At 39.9% G+C, this 25,871-nt stretch overlaps 2 protein-coding genes across 7 annotated transcripts in view; both read left to right on the forward strand.

Moving 5' to 3' along the window:
- The window catches only part of pld1b (phospholipase D1b), a 39,260-nt gene extending 29,814 nt beyond the window's left edge, over positions 1–9,446 (forward strand). For all 3 annotated transcript variants that reach the window (XM_066646864.1, XM_066646866.1, XM_066646865.1), the window contains exons 21-26: positions 808–921; positions 1,367–1,416; positions 5,170–5,304; positions 5,574–5,727; positions 7,277–7,394; positions 7,724–9,446. In XM_066646864.1, the coding sequence (XP_066502961.1) occupies positions 808–921; positions 1,367–1,416; positions 5,170–5,304; positions 5,574–5,727; positions 7,277–7,394; positions 7,724–7,948 (796 nt within the window). In that variant the 3' untranslated portion in view covers positions 7,949–9,446. The remainder of the gene's footprint in view (positions 1–807; positions 922–1,366; positions 1,417–5,169; positions 5,305–5,573; positions 5,728–7,276; positions 7,395–7,723) is intronic.
- An 11,470-nt stretch (positions 9,447–20,916) lies between these two features.
- tnikb (TRAF2 and NCK interacting kinase b) overlaps positions 20,917–25,871 on the forward strand; it is a 65,405-nt gene continuing 60,450 nt past the window's right edge. For all 4 annotated transcript variants that reach the window (XM_066660954.1, XM_066673591.1, XM_066666756.1 and 1 more), the window contains exon 1: positions 20,917–21,265. In XM_066660954.1, coding sequence (XP_066517051.1) covers positions 21,206–21,265 — 60 coding nt within the window. In that variant the 5' untranslated portion in view covers positions 20,917–21,205. The remainder of the gene's footprint in view (positions 21,266–25,871) is intronic.

A 25,871-nucleotide genomic window follows, 5' to 3' on the forward strand; every position in this document is an offset into this window, starting at 1 on the left:
CACTAAATAAGGAGACACAAAGTAAGAAACCATACATTTAAAAGATGGTGATCCAGTTTTAACACAAAGCTGTGAACAGCTTGTGACTAAACTGTATCAAAATCTTTGTATGTGTTTCTGTGTTCCCGTCTTTGAGACACCCTGTGTTTCAGTTAAAATGGCCTGTACAGTTTATTACATTTTCTGGAGACATTCTTGGTAAGTTTAGATATAAGATAATTCACCTGCATTATAGAGAACTATCAAGATTAAATAGACTACCAAAACTGATCCTATCAGATTAACAGTACTTACATTGTTTGTCTTTGAGGGCAGAAAAATCAAGCTTCCACAGGTGTTCACATCTGTCTGATACGTGTCTAAAAAGATGGGTAGCTCCCAGCCTAAATCTCAGCAGTACTGATTGTGGTATAATTGCTTGAATTGAACTGAATTAAGACTGAGTTCTGGAACTTAAGTCTCCTGAAAATAATTGGATGTTGCAAGCAAACTTTTAATTATGAATAGCATTGTAGAAGTATAGATAATATCTTGTGTTATTTCTTAATAAATAATATAAATTAATATGTAATATAGAGCTGTGAATGCTAACATAATAAATGTGGTTGCGTGTGCAGGACAATAGCTTTTTTGCTTGGCTTCAAGGTTCTAGTTTCCATTCAGGATTTAAATGGTAAATGATATTCCTTCCAAAACAACTGACTGAAATTGAGACCATGTTGAAAAGAAGTAAAGTTTATCGCACAAATGCCTGAATGTCCTGTTTAACCATGTTCCTTTTTTTTATTATTATTTTTCCCAAAACAGGGAGGGCAAGAAGTATCGTGTGTACGTGGTCACTCCACTCCTCCCTGGCTTTGAAGGGGACATCAGCACAGGAGGAGGCAGTGCCCTCCAGGCTGTCATGCACTTCAATTACAGGTTAGTTCCTCAGAGATTTGAGAGATTTTTCCTCCATTAACCGATGAGAAAGACACCGAATTATAACATCATTTTCAGGTTACCTAAACATACAAAACAAAACAACCTGCAGTTATGGGCGTCATAAAAAGGAGAGGATTCTAACAGTGTGTATATGCAATACTGACCCAATTCCTTCTGTATCCTTCTCTTCACTAGAGAGTTAATGCTGTTCCAAAAAAGTGAAATGTTTTAGAGCTTGCAGATTTTATAAACACACTGTTGTTATATTTAGCAGTCAGAAATGGCTATAAAATTAACAAAATGTGGTTGTTATAAAACACAGTGGAATGGCTTGGCATTAACCATTATTCATCATGTGGTTCCAGCTTTATAAGGCTTCAGGGATTTGAGGTTAATTGCTCTAACTTTTATAAAATTTTGGTTTGTTTTTCTGTGTTTTCAGAACGATGAATAGGGGAGATTGTTCCATCATATCCCAGCTGAGGAAAGAGAGTAAGTCACCACTACTTAATGATATATGTCTCATTTGAGCAATCTAGAAAACTTTACATTTTGGACAAAATCCAGCATAATCACAAATCATTGCCAGGTAATATCCAGCATCGTTTATTAGGGCCACAGATCTTGTTCTGACTGCTCTAAAGGAATGGACGTTATAGATTGTAGTGGGCAATAGAACCGTTCATCTAGTATATTTGTCAATGGGACATTTGTCATAATCTGTAGATATTTTTGGTGCGGCACGGTGGTGCAGCAGGTAGTCTCGCAGTCACACAGCTCCAGGGACCTGGAGGTTGTGGGTTCGATTCCCGCTCCGGGTGACTGTCTGTGAGGAGTTGGTGTGTTCTCCGGTATTTTGCTCCGGTATTTTTTGCTCCGTTTTCCTCCCACGGTCCAAAAACACACGTTGGTAGGTGGATTGGTGACTTAAGTGTCCGAGGGTGTGAATGTGTTGCCCTGCCCCCTCCAGGGTGTATTCCCTGTGTGCTGTGCGCCCTATGATTCCAGGTAGGCTCTGGACCCACCGCGACCCTGAACTGGATAAGCACTTACAGATAATGAATGAATGTAGATATTTTTGGCCATACCCCTCACCACTAGTTGAGATGTACATCTAAGAGAACATATTAGATTTAAATTGTGTTATTTCTTTTTTCCCCATGTCATTGAATGTCCAAATGTATATAAGTATGCAATTTTTAATAATATAATTTGATTAAAAAATAAAACACAACTAATTACATCCATGCTCAGAACATGTCTGCACCAAACAGAAGTTCTATACATGACTTGATTAAATTTTTATTGTGGCTTGGTTCAATGAAATGCACACTCACTGTCTACATTGGAGAAACACATTACAGGCAGCAGCAGAGAAATGAGAACTTCCTGTTATGTAACATGCCATGTTACTCAAGCAGGCTGCAACCGTGGCTCTGTGCAGATGACCTTAATTGGACACTATAAAAGTTTGGACAGGTTCCTGCACAGCTGCGCAGTTTATCAAGTGCATCATTTTCATTATTAGAAGTGTTTAAAAGAACATTGACTGTGTTATTAAGCTGTAGAGCTCACTTGTGGTTGGTTAAGTTTAGCGAGGGTCACAGAGAGAAAAACCTATACTTTTCTATCATATTACCAGTTACCAAGAGCGCTCTTCTACTGTTGTCAAGGTTTTTATACATTAGCTGATGAGAGGAATGCATACACAGACCATGTGAAAGAGCCAGGAGTGAAGTTTCTCTGTATGTGAATTATCCAGCAGCCTTCTGGTGTTTTGTTGCACTGCTGCAGGACCTTAGTCTTAGTTGGGACATTTCTGGAATGAAAATTCAACACGAATCTGTGGTTTGTTAATACTCCTGAAGCTTTATTTAACTGACAACTGTACAAAGACAAACATTTCCAACACATTCACTGAACAACTTGATTGTACTTTGTAGAAATAATCACTGTTTAATCGTTTGGGAAATGAGGATTTTAATTGTTAAAGTTATGCAAGTAGAATTTTTCTTGATTCAAGACTTCAGCTGCTCAGCAGTCTTTGGTCCCATAGCCTGATTTCTCCTCTGTATGATGCATCATTGAGACATATCTGAAATGCAGGCAGGCCAGTCAAACACAAGCATTCTGTGGCTATGAAGTCATGTTGTTGTAACACATATAAAATGAAGCCTGCCATTGTCTTAAATAAAACATACGTAATGGAATAGCCTCAGTCACTATCAAATTAATAATACACATGTTTTTTCAAAGAAATCTACAGCAATATGTTTCTTTAACTTGCCGTAATGGCATTTTCTGCTTCTCAAAATTCATGTAATTTTTTGAATGAACAGCGTGTTCAGATCTGAAGCAAGATTGAAAATTGATTTTTCTACTTTTCCTCAAATAGAGCTTTAATCTGATGGACAGAGTATATTAATAATATTTCCATTTACATGAATATATTTAACTAATTTTGTTTATTCTTTGTGTTTCCTGAATTAATAACTTTAAATTAATGAGGTTTTGAATGGAAGTCAAATATGACAGGGTCCCTGATCTTAGCACAACACTAAATGGAAGCTTACAGCCACCAGAATTGTTTGGTGCAAATCCTTAATCATCATGCACTTACTACAGACTGTGTCGTGTTGTTGAGTTTTCTCAGATAGACCTGCTCATGTGGACACTGACACTGTATGACATACTGACAGTCTCTGGCTGGTGACATCTAAGAATGAGAGCTGCATTGTGGGACCATTTTACACATACACACAGCCAGTGAAAAGTTTGTGTGCCAGCGTTTCACTACGCATTTATTAGAACCCCTGCTGTGTACCACAGAGCAAATTATGGCTTTTGTGGTGGTGGCTATTTTTAGGAATAGCCAATGTGCTGTGCTCCATTCATACTATAAAGCCTTTAAAACAACACGGCTTTTAAGCATAACATGTTGGTAAAAAATCAAAGAAGGGGCAAATCATTTGACCGGTTTATTAAAGTAAATGTGGACCAGAAGTACAAACAGACAGCCCTAGAGAGGAGTGTGATCGTTTTCATGTAACATGTGGGTGCTTAATGCGCCACCCTTGCTCAGAACAGGAAAAAGAAAAAGTGAAAAGTCTGCTTATTTTTTGCACATTAGGAACAAGATTTAAGCAGCCAAGTGAAATGTGAGTTTTCAGCTTATTCTTTGTGCTGACCCAACAGCTGCCTTTAGCTACCACAGGCTTCATGCCCTATTTGAAAATTCTTCAAGTACTTAAGAAAACTCCATTGGTGCTTTTCAGTTATCTAATTTTTTAATCTGTACATTTCATTTCTGTTTGTTGCATGATGCTTTAACTGTTAACTGTTTAACTATTCAATGAATGCATCAAGTCTGTTATACCACTCCATCCTGTAAATTTCTTCATTATTTTGTTTGTTTTTCTGGTAACTGCTTTAAACTGCTCACAATTACCAGTCAATCAAACCCAGAATCCAGAGACCCTGGGGCTGTGAGGCAGTGACTCTACATGCGGAGTTGCCATGCCACCCTGGATTCAAACGATCATAACATATTCGGCCACAGGGTTGGGACTGAGAAGTCATCGGTTCGATTCCCACAAACGGTGGGAAAATTGGGGCGGTGGGAGTGAAGGAACAGCACTGTTCTCCTCCCTCAATCCATGGCTGAGGTGCCTTGCTCAACCTGCTCAACACACATGTGCCAGGGCTGGCTGCCCTCTGCTCTGGGTGTGTTCACAGCCCCTAGTGCGCTAGTGTGTGCGCGTGTGCGTGTGTTCACTGCCACAGATGGATTAAAAGCTGAAGACACATTTCGTTTTACAATGACATATAATGCACATGTTTATAAAGAAAGAATCCAGTTTGAATGCCTAGTTTAGTGTTGTAGCTCCAGGGCAAACTGACTAGGCTAATGTATCTTTTTGGATTGGCTTCCTTTTGAGCTGAGGAGAAAACTGCATCATTTCACTGTTTTGTTAACCCCAGACATTTTGGATAGTTGCTGCTTATGTTGGTCCATCAATCATGAATTTACCTCCATGTAATGGCCAGTTGGCATTATAAAATAGAGGCAAATAGCATTGCCTTTAGCGATATGTGCCAGTGCTCTGAATACCTAACACTTTGCAGTGATTCTGTAGGCATTTATTGTGCTTCATTTTAAGTTCCTTGAATTTGTAATACTTTACCCACACACACATTTATTGTGATGGAAATAGCATCATAGATTCTCTGTTTGTTTCTTTGCAGTGGGAGAGTATTGGATAAATTATATCTCTTTTGGAGGCCTGAGGACCCATGCGGAGTTGGAGGGCAAGCTGGTGACAGAGCTGATCTATGTCCACAGCAAAATGCTTATTGCAGATGACAATACAGTAATCATCGGTAATCTGTGTATCTTGAATTACTTTATAACAGTTGTGCATTATGTCGTTTATGATGCAAAATTACTGTAGTCTGTTGTGGACACTGTCTACAGACAGCTTTGGAAAGATAAATTATGAAATGGCGCCCCCTGCTCTTTTTTACCTTGTACTACAACAAATTGACCACAATTCTGCTTATTAGCTTTTTGTTCTTTGTGAATCTGTTGACTCAAAGCAAGTTACATTTCATGTGGATAAAAGATCCCTTCTCATCCTCTTCACTCTGAGGTTCGGCAAACATAAATGACCGCAGCATGCTGGGGAAGAGGGACAGTGAGGTCGCCGTCATCTATGAAGACACAGAGACTGAGACATCCATTATGGATGGCCAGGAATATCAGGCAGGACGATTTGGACTGCACCTCCGTCTGGAATGCTTCAGGTATCATTAACTTTCAACAGCTGCTAGTTTTTGAAGGCTTGTACCATATACAGGGGTTGGACAATGAAACTGAAACCCCTGGTTTTAGACCACAATAATTTATTAGTATGGTGTTGGGCCTCTTTTTGCGGCCAATACAGCATCAATTCGTCTTGGGAATGACATGTACAAGTCCTGCACAGTGGTCAGAGGGATTTTAAGGCATTCTTCTTATGATAGTGGCCAGGTCACTACGTGATGCTGGTGGAGGAAAACGTTTCCTGACTCGCTCCTCCAAAACACCCCAAAGTGGCTCAATAATATTTAGATCTGGTGACTGTGCAGGCCATGGGAGATGTTCAACTTCACTTTCATGTTCATCAAACCAATCTTTCACCAGTCTTGCTGTGTGTATTGGTGCATTGTCGTCCTGATACATGGCACCGCCTTCAGGATACAATGTTTGAACCATTGGATGCACATGGTCCTCCAGAATGGTTCTGTAGTCCTTGGCAGTGATGCGCCCATCTAGCACAAGTATTGTGCCAATGGAATGCCATGATATGGCAGCCCCAACCATCACTGATCCACCCCCATGCTTCACTCTGGGCAGGCAACAGTCTGGGTGGTACGCTTCTTTGGGGCTTCTCCACACCGTAACTCTTCCGGATGTGGGGAAAACAGTAAACGTGGACTCATCAGAGAACAATACATGTTTCACATTGTCCACAGCCCAAGATTTGCACTCCTTGCACCATTGAAAGCGACATTTGGCATTGGCGTGAGTGACCAAAGGTTTGGCTATAGCAGCCCGGCCGTGTATATTGACCCTGTGGAGCTCCCGACGGACAGTTCCGGTGGAAACAGGAGAGTTGAGGTGCACATTTAATTCTGCCGTGATTTGGGCAGCCGTGGTTTTATGTTTTTTGGATACAATCCAGGTTAGCACCCAAACATCTCTTTCAGACAGCTTCCTCTTGCGTCCACAGTTAATCCTGTTGGATGTGTTTCGTTTTTCTTGGTGGTATGCTGACATTACCCTGGATATCGTGGGTCTTGATACATCACAAATACTTGCTCTCTTGGTCACAGATGCGCCAGCAAGTCGTGCACCAACAATTTGTCCTCTTTTTGAACTCTGCTCTGTCACCCATAATGTTGTGTGCATTGCAATATTTTGAGCAAAACTGTGCTCTTACCCTCTGCTAATTGAACCTTCACACTCTGCTCTTACTGGTGCAATGTGCAATTAATGAAGATTTGCCACCAGGCTGCTCCAATTTAGCCATGAAACCTCCCACACTAAAATGACAGGTGTTTCAGTTTCATTGTCCAACCCCTGTATCTTTATAGTTGTATTAATCAGCAATGCATTTTACAGTTAGCCAGCTATGATGTTGTAACATGAAATATTTGAAATCTTTTTCATATTTTTATTTTGTAAATTTTTATATTTTTGGTAGCTTTGCTCTCTTTCCTTTGTACATCGCATTTCACATCACAATTTTTCAACCCATGATATGTAAGAAAAACTAGCAAGTGGTAAAAGCATGTTTTGTCCTCAAAACAGGATGATTCTGGGAGCTAACACAGACCCAAGTATAGATGTCACTGACCCCATCAGTGACCAATTCTACAAGGAAGTGTGGATGACTACTGCTTCTCGTAATGCATCCATCTATCAGAAGGTCGGTTTTGTTTATATTACATTTTACCCCACGCTTGTGTCTCATGAGCTCAGTTACTAATGCCGTTGGTGACTGTAATTGTTCTCTGGGTTTCAATTCTGGCCCTTTTTACACTGCACTAAAACATTAGGTGCCTGGATTCTTGCTGGAATCATTTTTCCAAATCATATTAATTGACTAATTGGGTAAAGCCAAATTTCTATCTTTATTTCAAAATACCAAAATAAACAAAAATGTCCATCTATCTCCAGTGAAAAACATATAAAATATCATAAAATAATCTGAAGTCAATACTTCTTTTCTTTTGTAATGTTCCTTGTCTCCTGCAGGTGTTTCGTTGCTTGCCCTCCAGTGATGTGAGGACAATCATGGAGCTGGAGAGCTACCTGGCCAAGCCTAGCCTGGATAAGGAAGATCCTGCCCGGGCTCAGGAAGAGCTTAAGAAGATCCGTGGCTTCCTGGTCCAATTTCCTCTCGATTTCCTCAGCGAGCAGAACCTCCTGCCTCCCATTGGCTCCAAGGAGGCCATGGTACCCATGGAAGTGTGGACCTAATGTTTATTTTTATGGGACCAGGACTCTCCACAAAAGTGTTTATCAGCCCCAGGCGCTGATCATGAATCACTGTTCATAGACTCAATGGGTTTTATTACAGATGTAAGGAATGGAAACCAAAGGAGAACAGAGGAGCCTTGACTAACACTCAGTTAATCACTCTGTATTTATGATACTAAATGGACCGATTTGCCTCGTCCCTTTTGGAAATGAGATTGTTTCTCATTGTTTAATATAATTTCTAACACTATGCAAACAAACAAAATTCACATGACACTGCTCATAGCAACTATGCGTGACCCACTTGGAATAAAATACACTGAGATGTAATTCTCTGATCTTAGAAGAATAGAATTTGATTCTGATTCTTTAGGAACCTCAAACTTCAGTATAATTCACTATGCTTATAATGATTTCAAATTATTTTTAAAATACCCTAAAAGTATATTATACTACTTGCATATAGATAGATTTCTCTGGTTTATAAACATAAGCACACTTTCTTTGTGCCTGTGAATATTATTTAATGGCCATTGTGAACAGAAATGAAATCGAAGGGTAGCCCCAGACTCTGGCAGAATCGAATACTTTAGTAAATGCTGATTCTAACAATGTACACCTGCAGAAGCATTTTTAAACTCCTAACATACAAACTGGTTAGAGTCTTTGTTGTCTTCAGACATTCCATGAAATGCAGCGGTGTGTAATATTGTATGAGTTTTCTGAAGTAGTTTCTATTGCATGCCTTTTCTTCAGCTCGACGGTTCTGTGGCCTCAGATGCATTTAAATACTGTGCAGATGTTTTCTGTATCAAAGTGCCATTTGTTAGCATCCGGTGTATGCAGTAAGTTGGTTGTAACACTGCTTTTATATATGGTTCTTTGTATTTTGCCTTGTATCACTCTAAGGATGATTACTGTACCCGGCATACAGTAGGCCATGTTCTTATGGACGGTTTACTCACCGATGTCCACAAGACAAAGTCCTTTTAATGTTTTCCTGCTCAATCCTATGTGCCCTGAAGGTTTAAAAGCCATCAAAGGACTTCTCTTTTGAATGTGCTCTGCTGAAGTGCCTCAAGGAAGGTTTCACAAAAACAGCATTATTCAGCACATGCAGTGCATTTCCCTGTTACTGATTGCCAGTAGATAAAGTTTGAGTTTACAGCCTGACACTAGGTGGTAGACTAGAGAGTTTTGCCTTTAACTATAAATGAATCAATCTACTGAGCAAATATGTACAGAGAATATCTGTCAGTGCAGTGGTTGGAATGCTTGTTAGTTTGCTTCACTGTAAACAAAGAATCAATTCCTTCCTTAGCAATGCTAGCACATCACTCCAAACAGCATGATAATAAGTGTTTTTGTGCTGGGGTTTTTGACTGGTCATGCCCATTTTTTTCCCCTTTCTTTTTTTTCTGCACAAAATGGTCAAATGCAGTAACGAGCTTTATTGACAATGTACACTGGCACTTTACATGTAATAATTTAATTAAATAATGGTTTTCATGTGATTATTGAACATTCATTCATTCATTAACTGCTTCATCCTGACAAGGATTGCTGTGCATCTCGCTCTAATCCATCTTAATTCATCGCACACTTGCACCCGAGGACAGTTTCATATGGTCACTCCACCTACCTACATGTTCTTGGACTGTTGGAGGAAACTGGAGTGACCTACATGAAACACAGGGAGAACAAAACAAGTGACAGACACAAGGTAAGACTGGACCAAGGACCCTGGAGCTGTGTGGCAACAACACCGCCTAAAGCGCAAACATGCAATCATTCATTAAAACACCTTTACCTTATTTTATTATATTATTATAATATTATTGAATTACTTTCATAATAATACGTAGATTTTCATATACAGATTTTACTTTGATTTTGCTACTGTGATAAACTCCACAATGGTATGTTTACAAGAAAAGAAGAAAGATTTATTTTAATAGTAAGGCAACAAAATTGATATTCCAAGTAATATGTTGTAAAATGATTTATTTACTTTGCATTATTTTTATGACATTTTAGTGCAACACTAGCAACTTCATTAATAATTAACAAAAGTTTAATTTAAAATCCCTCTAAAAATGGAATTAGTGATGATTTGTCTTTACTGTGACTATATTTTCATTAATTTAAACAAGAACAGAAATCCCACTGTTAATGTTTGCAAATGTGGTAGTAATAAGTTAGATCTTATTAAGGAACAACTTAACGATGCACTGTAACATTTTAATAATGTGTGGAAAGAATAATAATGTGTGAGTATGAATAATGCTTGGGAATGAGTTAATAGCGTGTGGCAACTAAGTAAGGCAGGGGAATGATTTAAAAATGTGTGGAAAAATTACTTGATAATGCATTGATTGATACATTGCAATAACTCAGTAATACGTAGGAATCAGATACTTAAATGTCTCAAAACATTTATCCAAATTTTCAAAATTACATTTTATTGTGGCAAGTTCCGACTCTGCAGCCAGTAACACTGACTTGATTCTGATATTCCAGTACTTGTATGCAGTCAAAAAAAGGTCAAAAAGATTTTGAGTTTGTAAAACAATACTCACAAATGTAATGGACTTTGCAACTGCGTGTGAGCAACTACATACACGTAAAACTAAAATCCACAAATTATTGGAATGCACAAATTTAAAACAACAACAACAATAAAAATAACTTAAAATCACATATTGTGTAAAAAAAAAAAAAAAAAAAGATTTGCATTTGTAAATCAAGTGTCATGAATGTGTGAATCAGTACCTTCTCAAACGGCTTAAAATGTGCAAGAGCAAACCTTTTTAAGGTTCCAAATGTGACAGTGGGAGTTTTTGAATGAGGTGGAACAAATCCACACATAGGGCGGCACGGTGGCGCAGCAGGTAGTGTCGCAGTCACACAGCTCCAGGGACCTGGAGGTTGTGGGTTCGATTCCCGCTCCTGGTGACTGTCTGTGAGGAGTTGGTGTGGTGTGGGTTTCCTCTGGGTTTCCTCCCATAGTCATAAAACAAACGTTGCAGGTGGATTGGCGACTCCAAAGTGTCCGTAGGTCTGAGTGAATGTGTGTGTGTCTGTGTTGCCCTGTGAAGGACTGGCGTCCCCTCCAGGGTGTATTTCCGCCTTGCGCCCGATGATTCCAGGTAGGCTCTGGACCCCCCGTGACCCTAAATTGGATAAGCGGTTACAGATAATGGATGGATGGAAATCCACACATTCGCCTTCTCTGCTGCGTGTGCGAATCTCTTTTTGCAGTTGCTGATTTAAGACCCTGTTCTAACAGCCAATTGATGGACCAATAGGAAAGCTTTATCTGGACCAATCAGATCGCGAGGTTTGTTTAACCAATCAGAACATTGATTTGTTGCTGTCAGCCATAGCGCTTTTCCACCAAATGAACTCCGGTTCTTGAACCGGTTCTGTTCCTGATTCTTTGAACCTTGGTTCTTTCCAGTGAACCGCTAACCGCAGTTGCAAAGTCCATTACATTTGTGAGCATTTTTTACAAACTCAAAATCTTTTTTGACCCTTTTTTGACTCCATACAAACGGCATCGTTCAAAACCGTGGATTTCTATGGAAACGGTAGGAACAAGAGCAGCGGGCGGTTTCCTGGACGATCAAAAAAATATCTCCTTTAGGGGATATTAATGGCGACAAACAGCATCTTTCCAGAAGCTTATGTTTCATTATTATACTTATCTATACCACGACTGTCAGCTACAGTGTTAATTCAGTACACTTTAGTGTGCTCGGGTACTGTGGACTGTGGCAGCAAACTACCTTCAATTCTGCTTCAATTCCCGTATTTCATCCGATGACGAGCTCGTTCACACGAAGGGCGCGTTCATGTGGTTTTACTTTATAAGCATTCACGGGTTGTGAGATGGGTGTTATCCATTCAATTTTTTAGCTAGGTAACTATCGTGTCTGTTTTAATTGTGTTTATCAATTCAAACGAAGCAGAAGTAAAACGTGAGTTTTACTTAATAGTAAATAGTAACATCACAAATCGCCCACCTACTTAATCGGAAATAACAGTGCTCTGACGCTTGCTCATGTGGAAACTTGTTTATCCATTAAAATAAAACATTTGCACTGACCACTCTTTATTTTCCACACTTTGTTTCCCCAAACTTTGTTAAATTCAGCAAATAAACTCCATAAAGACCCCTCCAGGGAAAATCAAAGTCTAATAAGCATACTGTTGAGGTGCTGTTTATACACAAGAAGACGTATTATGACTGAAAAAAGAAGTCAAGGCCATGGCTGAGCTTTTCCAAAGCAGTCTCAAATGGGCAAATTTCAATAGCCAAGGATTCTGACGTCATGTAGAAAGAAAAAGGGGCACAGACTCCCAATTAATGTGCTACATTTCAGAAGAATGGGGTAAGCAGGTGTCTATAAAGTTTTGGCCATATGCAGCTGTAGTGTATGTGTGTAAAACATACAGTACTGTGCAAACATTTTAGGCACCAGAGATTATGAGATTTAAAAAGCTATTAATCTGAGCAGAAAGTGTTTATTTGCTAAAAAAAACAAACAAATAACAACCAACATTAGAATAAAACCAAATAACATTATTGTGTGTGTGAATGTGTTGGTTTAACGTTCTCCAAATCTCTCCCCGTGGCAGTCCGTATTATTTGAGGTTGTCATCTAATACCAAACAAATTCATGCAAATCAAGGAGAATCTGAACAAAACATTGTTCTTCAAATTCACTCACCTACTACTTTATAGAAAAACATCATCTTATATTTCTTTTTTTTTAATTTCTTTATTTATTTTTTATTTTTTGTATTTACTATGGTTATGTATAACTTTATACAAGCACCACGCTCACTGAGAAGGCATTACTTTAAATATATATAATTATCTTAGGTGCTTAAGACTTCTGCACAGTACTGTACACGTAAAGCATCTTCTGTTCTTCAGTGAACTATGGTTGTGTGGGGAGGGACAGTTGCTACATTCCCCATGGACATTGGTCAGTGTAATACACACCTGGGCAGGAGTAGGTCCTGAGGTTGACCTTTAACCTCTCCCCTATCATTAAAGGATCAGCACTGATGCCCTTGGGTCCCTCGTGAGAGAAAATGTGAGGAATTACTAAGCGGTAGTGTCCTTTTTCGGCTTAGGGCAGATGCCGCATTCTGGAAGTGAGAGTTTTATCAAGCTTTCCATCTGTAATCTGAGTTAAATCAGTACATAATGCTTTTACTCATCAGCTGCCAATAGACTGCTGTGCTTTCTTCCACACCTGGCCACTCTTAGGCATTAGGGCTTTTAAAAAAGACTTTCTTTTTATATCAGATTTGGCAGAAGCGGCTTAGATAAGGGGGAGACTAAGTGCTGCTCGCTCTCATGACTTTTCGAAATATTGAATACTTAGATGTATGTGGGGTTAAACTACATTAGTTAACATTGATCTTCCAGGTGAATTACTAGCTGACAGATTTCTTGAGGGCAATGCATGTTTTAACTCTGTAATTAAGAAACAGGCTGATGGACACACCCTTATATATTTACATATTTTGCCACATAGTATTTTATACAGTCTTGGCAACACTGTTAGGGGGGCGGGGGGTTATTTACAGGTCAGTGAAGAATCACAATGATTTTGAAACTGTAATTCAGATGTACATATATTACATAGTGTTCCATTAAGACTTTAAGACATGCCAAGTGTCAGCTGTCACTTTGCAGGGTGAAACTACGTGGAGCAGCCTTTATAACAAACAATGCTTGTTAATATGTTTGCCATGGGTCATGAGCGGCTTATACAGTGTAGCCTTATGAATGATGAATTACATTTAAGGGTTTTCTCAATTCAAGTAAAGTATGAAGTTACACTTTTGTCAAAATAATTGGTGAAGTCTTTAAAAAAATCCATATGAACTTAAATATATAAATATAATATAAAAAATAATTAGGGAATGAACTGAATGAGTTGTGTCTTTTCCCGCCTCTAACTCTGACCTACCAAAAGTTGAGTGTGTTTCATTAGGCGGGTCTAAATCCCAGCAGCAGGAGGGGATTAAGTGCTGTGTGCTGAGAGTTTTCTTGTTTTCTGCTTGGTCCTGTGAGGTTTGTTTGACTATGCTGTTAAGTGTATTCGCTGGTGTTTGCGTGTCAGCTCCTGGCCTGCGACAGTTTGGCGTGATGGGTGTTCACACGTGAGTGAGCAGCAGCACTCTAACTTGTGAAAAGTGTTTGAAGTTGATTTAGTACTTCCAGCCTCAGGGTACCACACATTGAAGCATGAAGCCTGAGAGCTGGATGACTTTTGCAGACCAAACATGACCAGTAAAGGAAGGTTGACATCTGATGTATACTGCCTGGATAAAAAAAAAAGTTGCACACTCTAATATTCTACATTCACTGTCCATTTATGAGCAATATAAATCTATAAATACAGAATATAGTTATTCTGCTGGGCTGAATACTTTATTATACCACCTTCTGTTTTACTGAGGTTGATGTACACAGAGCAGGTATTGTTTGAGTGCTACGTCATCCACAACACTGCAGTGACACTGACGAAGGCGGTGGCGTGTTGTTATTGTGTTGTGCTTGTTCAAGTCCCACAACGCTAGACTATTCTCAGTGAAACTCTGAAATGTTTACAACTCCAGCAGCACTGATGTGTCTGATCCACTCGTACCAGCACAACACAAACTAACACAGTGTCATTGCAATCCTAAGAATGATCCACCACTCAAATCGTACCTGTACTTTGGTGGCCCTGTGGTGGTCCTGAATGTTGAGGAACAGGGTTAATGGAGTATGTAGAGCAGATAAAATACAATCTGGTTAGTGGAACTGATAAAATGTGCAGAATATTAGAATGGGCATTTTATTTTTGTTCAGGCAATGTATTTGCACAATTTAATCAAAATAGAATATAATGGATTATTAATAAACATAACAAACATTTTATGGTCCAAACACAATAATCAGTAAACAATGAATTCACAGCTTTTATCCTATTAATGCCTCACTCTTTTACTAAAGTAAATCATTCCACTTTCTCTTGGTTTCCTTTCTTTAAGTTTAGTATTTTTCTTTTTGTTGCTGTTTGTAGCACCACAGATATGATTTCCCTGGCCTGATTAACCCACTTACCATATGAATCATGCCGCAGATGAATTGATGCCGAAAGCATTGCATAACACTGTCTGTGTCTCCAATAGCGTCTTCCAGAATGAACAGCTTGTGTCAGCACAAGGTTCACCCTCTGTCATTAAAGTAATGTTTACATTGCTTATTAATAGGCGGGTGATTCAGACACCACAATTCACCCTGGACTCCAGAGAGCAGGGGGGTAATTATTTACGGGGCTAAAAATATTACATGTTAGATGTTGGAAACTGTGAGTATAATTATTTAATCAGGTCATGATTCATTGACTTTAATGAAGTAGAAGCTTCTCAGTAAAAAACTACATGTCGCACAAGTACAGCTGCTGCTCCACTTGTCACGCTACACTTCTAAAAGTCCATGGGCAAGACTCCATTCTTCTTCCTCTCTTACAAGATTAAAATTGTTAGTCACTCTGGATAAGAGCATCTGCCAAATGTTGCGCTTAAGCTTTTGTTGTTGATTTTATTTTATTTTTTTATCCTGAAGTCTACGCAGTGAAGTCTACACAATAACACTCTCTGTAAATGGGCCTTTGAAAGGCTTGGGGTCTTGAAAGGCTGTGTATGGTCAGCTAGCTTTGGCCTAATTTATCAATTGGTTACTTAATTCATCATCAAAAGTAATCAGTAAAATTGACAGTGACAGCCCTCTTTAGACAGCACTGGTGCAAGACCACAAACTGCCATACTTATTGCTGCCTAAACAAGGTGCTTTTCAGACTCAAAGCCACAAATCTGAGAACTGAGGACAATGTTGCACCAGAAAGATTAAGGCTTAAGTTGACTTGACCCAGAATGCTGTCAGAGGTGGGTTTTCACATGAAACCAATGGCATGTGACCTGTTTTCACAGTTGAACGAGGCAGAGCAGAAGAACAGGGCGCTGTGAAGTGGACTAAGCTGAGGGCAGCAGGGCACGAGAGTCATGTAGCACTCACTCTGGAAACTCTGCGGAAGGCTGAAGATTCCACTCCATCAGAAGCAAAAAAGTAACTTCACTTTCATTCCCTTTTAATGTAGAAAGAACATCAACTATAATAATAAAAACATACAGTGACAGCAGCCCTACCTCTTGGATTTAAACGGCTTTAAGATGTATTTTGACTAGTATAAATCAACACTAAAATATGAAGAACATGATTAAAAATGTATATTTGGTTTGGAAAACACTACTCCCTGAGAGTGGTTGTCTTTGCTGTTGATCACCTGCTGGGCTGCTGGAGGATGCCTTGAATAATGTTCTAATGCATTGGTTGCAATTCAGGATGCACAGATTCTGGCTGCTAGGTTGGTGAACTGACACACACACACACACACCTGTGCACCTTTAAGCTTTAGGTGGTTTTTAAACCCTTAAATATATTTATATATAAATACAGCATAAATAATATACATAGTATATTGAATATAGTAACTATTATAAACATCTTTATTATTCATTATTGGTAGTCATAATTTTGCTCCTTTCCTGTGACTTTCTGAGATCAGCCACAACATTAAAACCACTGACAGGTGATGTGAATAGCATAGATGATCTAATTACTACATGGTCATAACCTGTCAAGATGTGGGATATGTTAGGCCACTTATGAACAATCAGTTCTCAATGTGAATGATTTTGATGAGGGCCAATGTGTTGTTGAGGTCAGGGCTTCTCCAAAACAGCAGGTCTTGCCTTGTGTTGTGTTCTGGTTGTGCAGTAGTTAGCACCTAGCAACAGTGGTCACAGGAAGAACAACTGCTGAAATGATGACTGGGTCAAGGTTGCCCATTGCTCTTTGATATGCATGCTTAGCAAAAACATACATATCTGCTCGAATTCCACATAAGAGCTACTGTAGCACGAATTACTGTAATCGCTCCTGCTAACTGTGATAGAAAGGTTTTAGAACACAAAGTTCAGCACAGCTTGATGTATACGTGTCTGCATATCCACTACTGACATCTGTCCACTGCCACAAGCATGTGAGAATCAGAACTACACCATTGAGCTGTAGATTTCATATTCCCCAGATTCAATGTATGTAAATCTGATGCTTATTAAAACAATTATTGTCACTATAGCAGCAGTTTTTGTATTTTTGGTTGTATTATTACTCATTGCAACCAACATTAAAAAATATTTCCCCGTGTTTTGAAAAGAACAGAAAAACTGTTGGCTCATAACACATAATAAAAATCAGTAGGCAGTTACTTTAGCATCAGACATTAAGTTGATAATGCTTAGGGTGACCAGACGTCCTCTTTTACCCGGACATGTCCGGGCAGAATTTCACAAACGTTCGGGATTGTGTTTTTCTAGAACTTACATAGAACTTCGAGAAGCGTTTCATTCACAAACTAGTCCCGCCCTCCCCTACTCCGATTGGTTCGCTTGAGTGAGAAGGGGGCGTGGTGAAGTAGCCTAAAATCTTCGAATTGGACGGTCTGACTGAAGCGCTACCGTTATTGGTCGATAACCTTCTCTGTAAACATTTAATTGGTCAGTCCTTGTTTACATCAGGCAAAGCTCATGTACCTACCCTCATCTTGAGCAGCTATGCCGAAACGTAAATGTAAGTTCTCGGGTGACTTAAAAAATAAATTCCAATGTTTTGTGTATTAAATAAAGGTGTAAAAGACCTAAAAGCACACATAGTTTCAGCTAAACATACAACGGCAACAAGGGGCGTGACCTCACCCCCCCCCCTTTTTTTCATCGTCTCAGATCTGGTCACCTGGTCAAAGTGGCTGCTTTAAACGTTGAAAAACATGCAGAGATTAGAATATTGCTTTATTCTGGCTCCATGGGTGGGTGATATTGACTTAGTTTTGCTGTGGTAATTCATACATGGGAAAAAACCCTCACATAAATGTTCACCTACGTACAAACAACAGTCGTTTTTCTCCACAAACATAAAAAACCTTTAAAAAAAACTGAGTTTCAGAACGTAGTAAAAACAGAGAGCTGCCGCTCCCCAAAATCGTAGACGTTCCCTTTAAGTGGCCCTCTGTGGATGTTTGTTTCCTAGTCGCCACCACTAGATGGCACCCTAAATAGTCTCTGTGTTTGCCATTCATCTTCGACATGCCATTGCTTACTGGTTGCTTTGATAAGCAGCACGGTGACATGAATCAAATTTCTGAATGAAAAGAGGCAATGTGTGTCCCAGGCTGTGATGTAAAATCATTTTACTGGCTAAGGTTGGGCTGAACCAAATACAGAGTGAAGAGTTCAAAACAGTTGGCAGTCTGCCCAAATGACAAGCCTTATAATAGTCATGCAAAAATATCCGGCAACTCTGTGTCCTGCATTCATCCGCACTGTCCTCATGGAAGAAGTAAATGTAGCAAAGGGGATGTTTCCTGCCTCTGCAGATGCACAGAGGATAGGGGGAGGAGGAGGGGGGGGGTTGCTTACATAAAGGGAAGGTGAAAGGAAGTGTGCTGCCAGCGGAACGAAGTGTCTGCTGCTACAAGCAAACCTTCCTCTTTCTCGCTGCTTGTGATTCACAGCTCACTGACAGACAGCAATAGTGTTCTATAATTTCCACAAAAATGTAAAAAAATTGAGATCAAATTTTTATATCATGTGAACATAGGTGTTGCTCTTTACATTGTGTTAGGATTTCACAGTGAGAGGACCTGTAGGCATGGTCCAAAATGAGAGCATAATACAGTCTCATTACATCAGCAGTGGAAGTCAAAACATGATCATTTTCAGTTTTGATACAAACAAAATATCAACCCCATAGGTTCTAAGAGTTCCGTGTAAAAACCACATCATGTAAAAAGCACAGTCATTTAGCTATGGCTGTTTCTCAACACCAGGAATGTGAAGAATAGACTTGTGTTTTACCAAAGAACAATCTTGAGAACTTACCTTGCAAGAAGGAACTTGTGACCCTGCATTGATTGAGACATTCTGGCTGTTCTTGTTATCAAGTCACAGACCAATGAATCCACATTATTTGGGGTGGATCAAGAACAAGACCAGATGCCTTAAACATTCTAGGTGTCTGTGCTTCAGAATACTGAAATATATAAGGGCAGTAGAAGATGATTTAGATACACAAGGCTGTAAGAAAACACAAATATGCACATTAAGAAACAAAGGATGTACACATAGCCTAAGCCCTGCCCCATTCCCACAGACATAATCACATTGGAACTCCAGGTTTAAGCTGTTTTTATTAAAAAGAAAAATAAATTGTAACTAAACTACTTTAAATTTGGATGTACTTTATTAAACATTTTAATACTCTGACATCTTTATGCTTTTAACTGGTGTTTATTACTAACTATTTTTCTTCTTTAGTTACATTTTCAGAGACACAATATCTTGTTTGAACTTTAACAATCCATCACACAATGTTTACTGGTGTTGACACGATTATGTTTATAAGGAAATGACCTACGTGTTTGAAACAAGTGAATTCAGTGCCTCACTTTTTTTCCATTGCAGACACACATAAGCACACACACTCACACATTGAACATGAAAGCATGCTTGGTTGTTTATGGGTCAAAACATTTATTCTGGGTTTAGTCATAGGTTTGTAGTGGTCATGGTTGGTCCTGAAGATTTGCTTTTGAGCACTGTCACTTTAAATAAAATGTTTTTCCATCATGGCTTATGGATTTTGATGAGCTCTCTCTCTCTCTCTCTCTCTCTCTCTCTCTCTCTCTCTCTCTCTTGCCTGGATAATATTTGCCCTTGCCTTTGCCAAGGGCTTTGCAAAAGATGTTTTTCAAAAGTGTCCCACTTAAAAGATCATCACTGAAAGAACCACTGACATGCAGTAATAACACAGTTGGGAAACCAGCAGCCATTTATAAAGCAGATGAGCTGTTTACAAATCTGAAGAAGAATGTAAGAAGAGACTGTAACACAAATACATGTAGTTAGACACACACATTGCCACCATGAGTATTACCTAAAGGGGAAATTAAAACTTGTGCACAATTCAAGTACATACAAGGCATTAAATGGCAACATCTGTTAGTGCATTATTACCATTACAAATACACTTTCAGAAGACCAATATATTAAAATGATATCCTTATTGCAGATTTTATCACCTCAAATTACCGTATATGTACACTTTGTATACAGAGTAAAGACTACTCCGGCTGTTTCTTTAAATAGATTGTTAGCCCCTTTCATCCTGTTCTTCAGCGGTCAGGACCATCACAGAGCAGGTATTATTTGGATGGTGGATCATTCGTAGGCCTGCAGTGACACTGATTTGGCAGTGGTGTGTTAGTGTGTGTTGTGTTGGTATGAATGGATCAGACAATGCAGTGATGCTGGAGTTTTACTGAGAATAGTCCACCAACCAAAAATGTCCAGCCATTGTCACACGGTCAGTATCCAGTGACCCCTGATGAAGAACTAGATGATGACTAACATGAAATCTGCAGCAAACAATGAGCTACTGTCTCTGACTTTGAATATAAGATGGGTCAGCAAGACTGGTGTAAGGGTGCACAGCGTTTAAAAGGTACTCCAGCAAAAATATCTGTGTTGGTAAGTTCACTATTTAGAATAGCAAATAAATAGGCGTATGCATTGCAGACATTGCCACAGATGGTTCATTTCACCATCAATCTAAATACATCTACTTCAGTCCAATGCAGTAAGTCTTTTTTAAAAAATCTTAAACCGTTGACTGAATTCTTCAGAAATTTTGAAAAAACGGTGGGATTCCCCTTTAACACGTTTCATGACGCAACGGTTAGGCGTGTTTGTCCTTTGCAGCCCCGCCCCCTCAGCCTCGCCCCTCCTTCCAAAAGAGTCTGATTGACACTGTGACGCGCGCTCGTGCGCTCTGTGCACCGCTGCCGCCGTCTCCGCTGCTGTTCTGCTTTTAACGCGAGCTCTACAGTAACGGCGCCATGCACACGGCGCGGGGAACGTCCCGTTTTCCCGGGGCGACGCGAAAGTGAGCGCGAGTGTGCTTCGACCACCGGCAGCATCATCCGCTTCTTCACCATCATAAGCTGCAGCATCACCATCTTCATCCGGGAAACCGAGTGAGAGTCGGGAGCGAGCGCGCGGAGCTGGTATACATGCGCGTGTGGACTCTGTAGCTGTTGTAATTTTTTTGGGGGGCGACTGTGCGAGCTCATGATGGCGAGCGATTCTCCGGCCAGGAGCCTGGATGAAATTGACCTTTCCGCGCTGCGGGTGAGTACAGAGGCGCGAGGAAGAGTGTGCGAAGGGGGGTGAGGGTGGGGAGTACATGCACCTGACCGACCACCAACGGTTAAACCCTTATAATGAAAAGATGTGAGGAGAGTGGTGTTTAGACAGGGCTTTTATTTTAACGGTTCAGTTCGTGTAGATGCAGAGGGTCTGATAAAAGCATTGGTTCTTTAAGGGTTCTTTAGCAAGGGCAGTGAGTGATTCTACACAGAACAGTAGAACCATTTTCACGAAGAGGCTAAATCCTCTTAGAAAACCTGTTGTAAATGTATTTTTTCTAGCGTACTTTAGTAAAGACAGTGGTTTCATAAGGAACCAAAAACCCTCTGAATGCATCAGTGTTGAATGCATGAATGGTTCAGTGTGATTAAACACAAGATGTAAATGGTTCTCTGGATAGTATGCGTTCTGTAGAGAACCATTTGCTGAGCGTAGAGCACTACAGGGTTATTACAAAATGCATTAAGCTGTTGGGTTTTTTATTTTAATATTATTATTTTTTAAACGATATGTGTTCCCTTGTTGGGAGTGGGCTTAACATACAATAGGAAGGTATCCACAGAACATGATTCATAATATTTTATAATCTCTTGATGTGTCCTCCATTTCACATCAGCCGTATTCATTTAAAAAATGAATATAATAACAATACGGCAAATGGATATAGAGCCAAATGAATCTCCTTCATTGTAGGTCATTATAGGGTGCGATAATATTACACATGCCGCACTGTAGCCGTCTAATACAAACAGCTAATACAGTATTTCTGTAAAAGCATCCTGTCTGGTGGTCTTTCAGCACGGACGGGCCTGCGATTGTCTTTCGAGGGTGTGATGCTTTCACACTGCAGTGCTAATCCTCAAATCTGTCCTAATGCATTGGACAATATGGCCAGAACCCGAATAAAAGACAGGGATTATTATATGAAGCAATGTCGGTTCTGGCAGCTGCTCAGAACAATGAGGCACAACGTGTATCTTCATACAGGACCTGGAAATACACAGCACTGAAATATGGTGAAATAGGAGTGTGTGGTTTTTTTAAACGAAGCTGAAGTTGGCTTCCAGTTGCCCTTCTTAATATTTGACTGTCCCGTTCCACCTTAAATGGTGCGGCAGTTACATTCTGGCGCCCAGGGCGTTTAAGGTGGAACGGGAAATTCAACTAAGCCCGCTAATGTTTTTGAGGATGGGATGTCCATTTTGGCTCATTTTCTGTGACATTTTGCAGTTTTGCCTCTCTACGTCGTCCACATCGCCAGTTTACGGTGTGGTATATTTTCATCACTTTCTTTTTAACTCATCGTCGCGAGTGTGCCGCATTTTTCCGCCATTTCGTCTGTTTATGGGTTATGGAAACAATCTGCGAAAAAAAAAGCAACGTGATTCAACCTGCAAACGCCTCAGTCAAGCCTAGACATGAAGTGAGCCGTTGCTGATTCAGGCTCATTGAGCAGACCTGCTTTAGTAACGAGGGGGAGAGAAACTGGGCCATTCAGACAACACAGGACACTCACATTCATATTGTGCACGTTCAGATGACCTTTACTAATGATGCTGACTAATTTTGGGGCTTCCTTGTTGGTCTGCCCACACCTTCGTGTTATATGGCACATGATAAAGAGCAACTCTGACTGTAATGAGAAATAATCTGATATCTGGCACATTAGGGGTGTGACAGTGTCATTTTCAGGTTTGATAGAATTTTAAAACATTTCTAGAGTGAGTCTTGATTTTCGGGTTTTATTTGCCTATTTCACACCTGTATCGTTTTGATAGTCTAGTGCTAGAATTATGTACCATACAAACTGTAACACCTAAAATTCATAAGTACATTTTGAAAAAAAAAATATCCAGGCACTTGGATATGGGTGTCTATATTTTAAGCCCCTTCCCACCAACTTTAATCAGAAAGTATTCACACAGGTGCCTAGTTTTGACCAATTGCAGCATTTGCAAGTTAGTAGGAATGGGTAGTTACTGGCTGCTTTCTTATGTCAGAGAGTCAAAAAACAACAACAAAACCTGCAGGGGAAAAAAAACACAAACAATCCATCTGTGAGAAATCGGAAAAGAGTGGATTTTCTTGGTTTCCTGCTTAAGTTACATACATTTTTCAAGTCGATGTGCAAGGACACATGGTGGAAAATTGGGGAGCGGGGGGGTCATTTCATGGCAGAAGAGGCAAAGACAGTGGCGTTCATTTCCTGCCGTAGAATATGTTGCAGTTTTGTACAGAATCTACTCTGCCAACTGAACACCATCTAACATTTCTGTAAACATTCGTATGTTAATTTTCCAGCATCGTATGCTTTAATGATCTTTGGTCTGTTGCAACCTGGAATAACTTCCTAACATTGAAAATACACAAAGCCATTGTTATAAGCCTTATTATCCAAGACGAGCAGTGACTAGTCTAGAAGATCTAAAAGATGTTTTCGTGGCTATCAGCTAATCCTTTAAAATGACTTTAAAACAGCCTGCATCTAAAATTCAGAAAAATATGCTTTATCTTTTTCCTGGCTTAAATTACAAAGGCAACAACAACTCTTGACTGACCTTTTGAACAGGAACTCCAAATATTATGAAAGGTATCAAGATTAAGGATCTGTTTGAATTGCCTTCATGGTGCTGAGTCTGAAATATGACTCATGAGACATATATTCTTCATGAGATATGAGATAACCTTTGATAAAATCACATTTTAGCTGGTTACCAGCGCTGAAGATGTAGAAAAGCCTTATTATAGGTTTAAAAGGCAAAGCTATTGGCAGTGAGTAGTCTATAGCTTGAAACACCAATGTGGGTCATGCATGGAATGAACCCTGTCCTCCTTCTGTCTTCTCCTTCTCAATGTCAGATCGTGATTTTGAATGACTGTGATTAGTATAACTGAATGATCACATTCTTTACCGTGTGATGTGAGCATTCTAACCAATTACAGTTATTTATTGTTTGTGTTCAACGCAATTAAATACGTTTCATTAGGCCGGTCTGTAACACATCCATACTCATTCACCAGTGCTAATTTGTACTTTGCAAAGCAAAGTGAAATCAAAATATGTAGAAATATAATTACAATCTGACAGCTTTATCCATGCAACAACACCCATCCCCTCACCCCACCCCCCAGATACTTAATATGTAATATAACTACATTCCATTGTCTGTGCTTATCTGCAGCATTGCTGTGGTTCAGGTGTCTTGGAAGCTGTATTCCCTTCACCACCACCACACCCATGGGCAAAGCCTTCTTCCTCGTGCCTAGCCACGAGCTCCTTGCTTTCCCAGGGTCCCTTGTGCCTGAAATTAGGTCACCCAGTGCCGTGTGCATGGTCTTGCCTAGATGGGGAAGCGTATCTGTGCTGCACTTGCACTGATCTGAGTGCTGGAGCTTACACTACCTCCTGGTTCAACAGAGAGGGATTTTTAGGGAGATTCTGTTGCTTTTGTTACCCCTGCACTTAAAAAGGAGTCATATCACAGATTAAGTTATTTAGGATTTGCCTTAGAAGGAAAAGAGGATTTCCTTGCTTGTTGTGAAGCACCTCTGCATTAGGTAATCAACCTAGAGAGGGTGATACCACTCGAAGCTAGAGTCTTGCTTTTGCCAACAACAAAGTATTTCAAACAACACTACCGCAACAAGACCAAACCTGCTGAAAACACGTTGTGTTTTATGCTCTCTAATCATAAGGCTCAGGGCTAATCCCAAAGGGGCTGTGGTGCTGTTCCCAGCTGGGATGTTAAAATGACCTCAGTAGGGATGCTACACTATTGCAGCTTCATGCATAGACACGTAAAGCCTAGACGAGGTGAATGCATCTCTTTATCTTAAACACTTCACATACTCAGAGAGTCATGAGTGCGTTCAACATGTTTGGAGGACTACATGGAAGAGAAAACACAAAAGGCCAGGCTTGCATTGTGCTCTGTCAATAATTAATGCTGAATAGAGCTCTCGTCCCAGGGACACATCAAGCTGAGCGCTAGAAAAGTAGAGTGTCGGCCATATTTATCCTGCATGTTTCATTCCGGTTGGTGGCTTTGGAGGCTTGGGCCCCAGGGCAGCGTTACTCAAGCACTGAGCAGCACTGAGTCGGCCTGGGCTTTGTGCTCGGGAGGCGAAACATTCCTGTGCTGAGTGGTATGTGGGTGGCTGTCAGAGCCAGACTACAGCCACTTAACGTCCAGCTCCACTCTAGACTATTAGTGCCTTCACTTGCTTGTCTGATGGTCCTATTTACCACTTGCTAAGATGTAATTAGAAAGCCTTTGTGTCCAAGACAAGTGCTTTTGTTGTCAGAAACATGGAGGATTTGCTAGTAGAGAATATTTGCTAAATGCACTGCTAATGCTAGCCAGTTAGTTAACTTTATCTATTTGGGGATATTTAACACCTTGTGGTTACAGAAGTGAGTATTGTGGTATTACAGTATTGACACCTGTAATTACTTAGTAGACTTATGATCATATCACCCAAGACTGGGTCACTGAGTCGCTGGTGCCAGGTATAAAGTTGGCCTAGTTTTGATATGGAATTAAAAGAACAGCTCTTCTGCTTTAATAAAGCGGTATATGTCAGTAAC

The sequence above is a fragment of the Hoplias malabaricus genome, chromosome 1, assembly GCF_029633855.1.
Source record: "Hoplias malabaricus isolate fHopMal1 chromosome 1, fHopMal1.hap1, whole genome shotgun sequence".
NCBI classification, from domain to species: Eukaryota; Metazoa; Chordata; class Actinopteri; order Characiformes; family Erythrinidae; genus Hoplias; species Hoplias malabaricus.